The sequence below is a fragment of the Cariama cristata genome, unplaced genomic scaffold (genome assembly GCF_000690535.1).
Source record: "Cariama cristata isolate BGI_N322 unplaced genomic scaffold, ASM69053v1 scaffold23981, whole genome shotgun sequence".
NCBI classification, from domain to species: domain Eukaryota; kingdom Metazoa; phylum Chordata; class Aves; order Cariamiformes; family Cariamidae; genus Cariama; species Cariama cristata.
Genome location: NW_009597889.1, coordinates 11,089 through 13,389, shown reverse-complemented (window position 1 = coordinate 13,389; position 2,301 = coordinate 11,089). Strand labels below are relative to the sequence as shown.

Sequence of the window (2,301 nt, the reverse complement as noted above, 5' to 3'; positions counted from 1 at the left end):
GTCTCTGCTGCTTTGGCTTTCAGAGCTTGGGGAGAATTGCCTGACAATAGCGCAGGAAAATAACCCTCTGCATCCAAGTTCCCTGCAAGCACGCGAGAAGACACGTGCTCGGTCTCGCTCGCACGCCTGCGCTTTGCTGGGAACAGGTCCCTGAGCTGGCTCCCGGGCAGTGGGCTGAGGTAAATGTGGTGCTGGTGTGTGGCACTCAAGGGGATGCTAAAGTACTTGGAGCCACAGCAGTGCAGCATCGCTGCTGGTACGCTGCAGTGCGAAGGTCCCGGTCACGTTCCTAAGGCCTTTACTGTGTACATAAACCAGAGCTGTTCCTTCCCCATGCTGAGTTAGTGTGGACGTTTTGTAATGTGTCTGAAAAACTGACTATTCCTTTTGTCCCATTCGGTTAGGTGAGAGGATCCTGGGCTATGCGGAGGAGCCTTGCTACCTGTGGTTCGTCATGGAGTTCTGCGAAGGAGGAGACCTCAACCAGTACGTGCTCTCGCGAAGACCTGACCCAGCGACAAACAAGAGCTTCATGCTGCAGCTGACCAGCGCCATTGCCTTCCTGCACAAGAACCATATTGTCCACCGAGACCTGAAACCAGACAACATCCTGATAACCGAGAAGTCTGGCACCCCTGTTCTCAAAGTGGCCGACTTCGGGCTGAGTAAGGTCTGCGCTGGCCTGACTGCTCGGGGCAAGGAGGGTGGGCATGAGAACAAAAATGTGAATGTGAACAAGTACTGGCTGTCTTCGGCTTGCGGCTCCGATTTCTACATGGCGCCCGAGGTTTGGGAGGGACACTACACTGCCAAGGCTGACATCTTCGCCCTCGGCATCATCATCTGGGCCATGATTGAGAGGATAACTTTCATCGATGCGGAGACCAAGAAGGAGCTGCTAGGGACTTATATCAAGCAGGGGACCGAGATTGTGCCCGTTGGGGAAGCGCTGCTAGAAAACCCAAAGATGGAGCTGCACATCCCTCAGAAACGCAGGACTTCCATGTCTGAGGGGATCAAGCAGCTCTTGAAAGACATGTTGGCTGCTAACCCGCAGGATCGACCTGATGCCTTTGAGCTTGAAACCAGAATGGACCAGGTTACATGTGCTGCTTAAATTCAGGGCAGGGCACCGCTGTGCTTTGCAGCTGGGTAAGTAGTTTTTGTGTTAGTCTGTCTGCTGTACCAGCTCAATAATGCACTTTGTAGTGACACAAAAGAGTCTTTTATGTTCCCAGAGCTATTTCTATAGTGACTCATCAGAGCACTGCTTCTGAATTTTTTTTTCCCACCTATTCTACTGCAAAAATAAAGTAGAGGTGGGAAACAGAATTAGCAGCTGCACGTCCCGCTGCTGCCCAAAGGCCCAGCGGAGCTGGCAGAGCTGGGCAGGAGCCCTGCTGCTCGGAGGTCCTGGCCAGGGGCTGAGACAGGGTGGTGTGCGGCAGAGAGACTTGCGAGCACCTCCTGCCATCAGCTTTTGGGTACATCCGTCTCTCCCAGGGGCAGGGAAGGAGCTGCCAGTTCTGCCTCCTCTGCTATGTGGTATAATTTCTGTGGTCAGCGCTGGGAGCACATCGCTGTCTGGCGCAGCCCCCGTCCCCTCCAAGATTCAGACAGGACACCTTGGGGCTCGGCGAGCAGGCGCCGAGCGGAGTGGCAGGTCTGTCTCAGCACAGACAAAGCTGTTTCCTTTCCTTTCACCTACGAGGCACGTGGGTGCGTCTCGTGGGTCCGTTTTGTTTCCTTGCTGAAGGCAGGACTTCCCTTTGGTGGGAACTGCAGTTGCCCAAACCTGGTAGGGTGCTTTGGTTTCCAGCATCTGAGTTTGTAGACCTGTGTCTGCTCGGGGAGGGAGCTTACAGAACAGCTGTGCTGAGGCTGAGCTCAGCTCCATTCAAGCAGGGTTCCTTCCCTTCTCCCCCCAGCTTGGTTCCTAAATAGTCCCAAGCTCAGAGGTCCCAGTCCTGAGGCCTGGGTGGTCGCACATGGGCTGGAAGGACCCCCAGGGACATGGGGTAGCGGACGGTGTCATTAACCAGTGACACCGAAGGACTGGGAGGTGTTGCTTGCATGGCAAAGCTGTCTGTAAACAGGACCTGTTACTAGGGATTCTCCTGGCCAAGCACTTCAATGAAACTGAAAAATTACAGCTTACAAGGGGCGAGGCTGATGTCTTCCCAGCCCAGGTTCTTCCTGCAGAGCTGCTGGTCACCAGAGAGCTCTGACCGCCTGCCTGTGTCAGGTGCTGACCCTGCAGCTTGGGCTCCCAGCCCTTGCCTCACCCCAAAACCACACAGG

General features: G+C 55.0%; 1 protein-coding gene across 1 annotated transcript; it reads left to right on the top strand.

The window, feature by feature from the left end:
• Positions 1-404: 404 nt before the first annotated feature.
• Positions 405-1,117, top strand: LOC104168480 (serine/threonine-protein kinase 35; the record flags this gene model as incomplete). Its single annotated transcript, XM_009709084.1, has 1 exon — positions 405-1,117. A coding segment is annotated over one exon (713 nt), but the record flags the coding sequence as incomplete, so codon positions are not given.
• Positions 1,118-2,301: the final 1,184 nt, after the last annotated feature.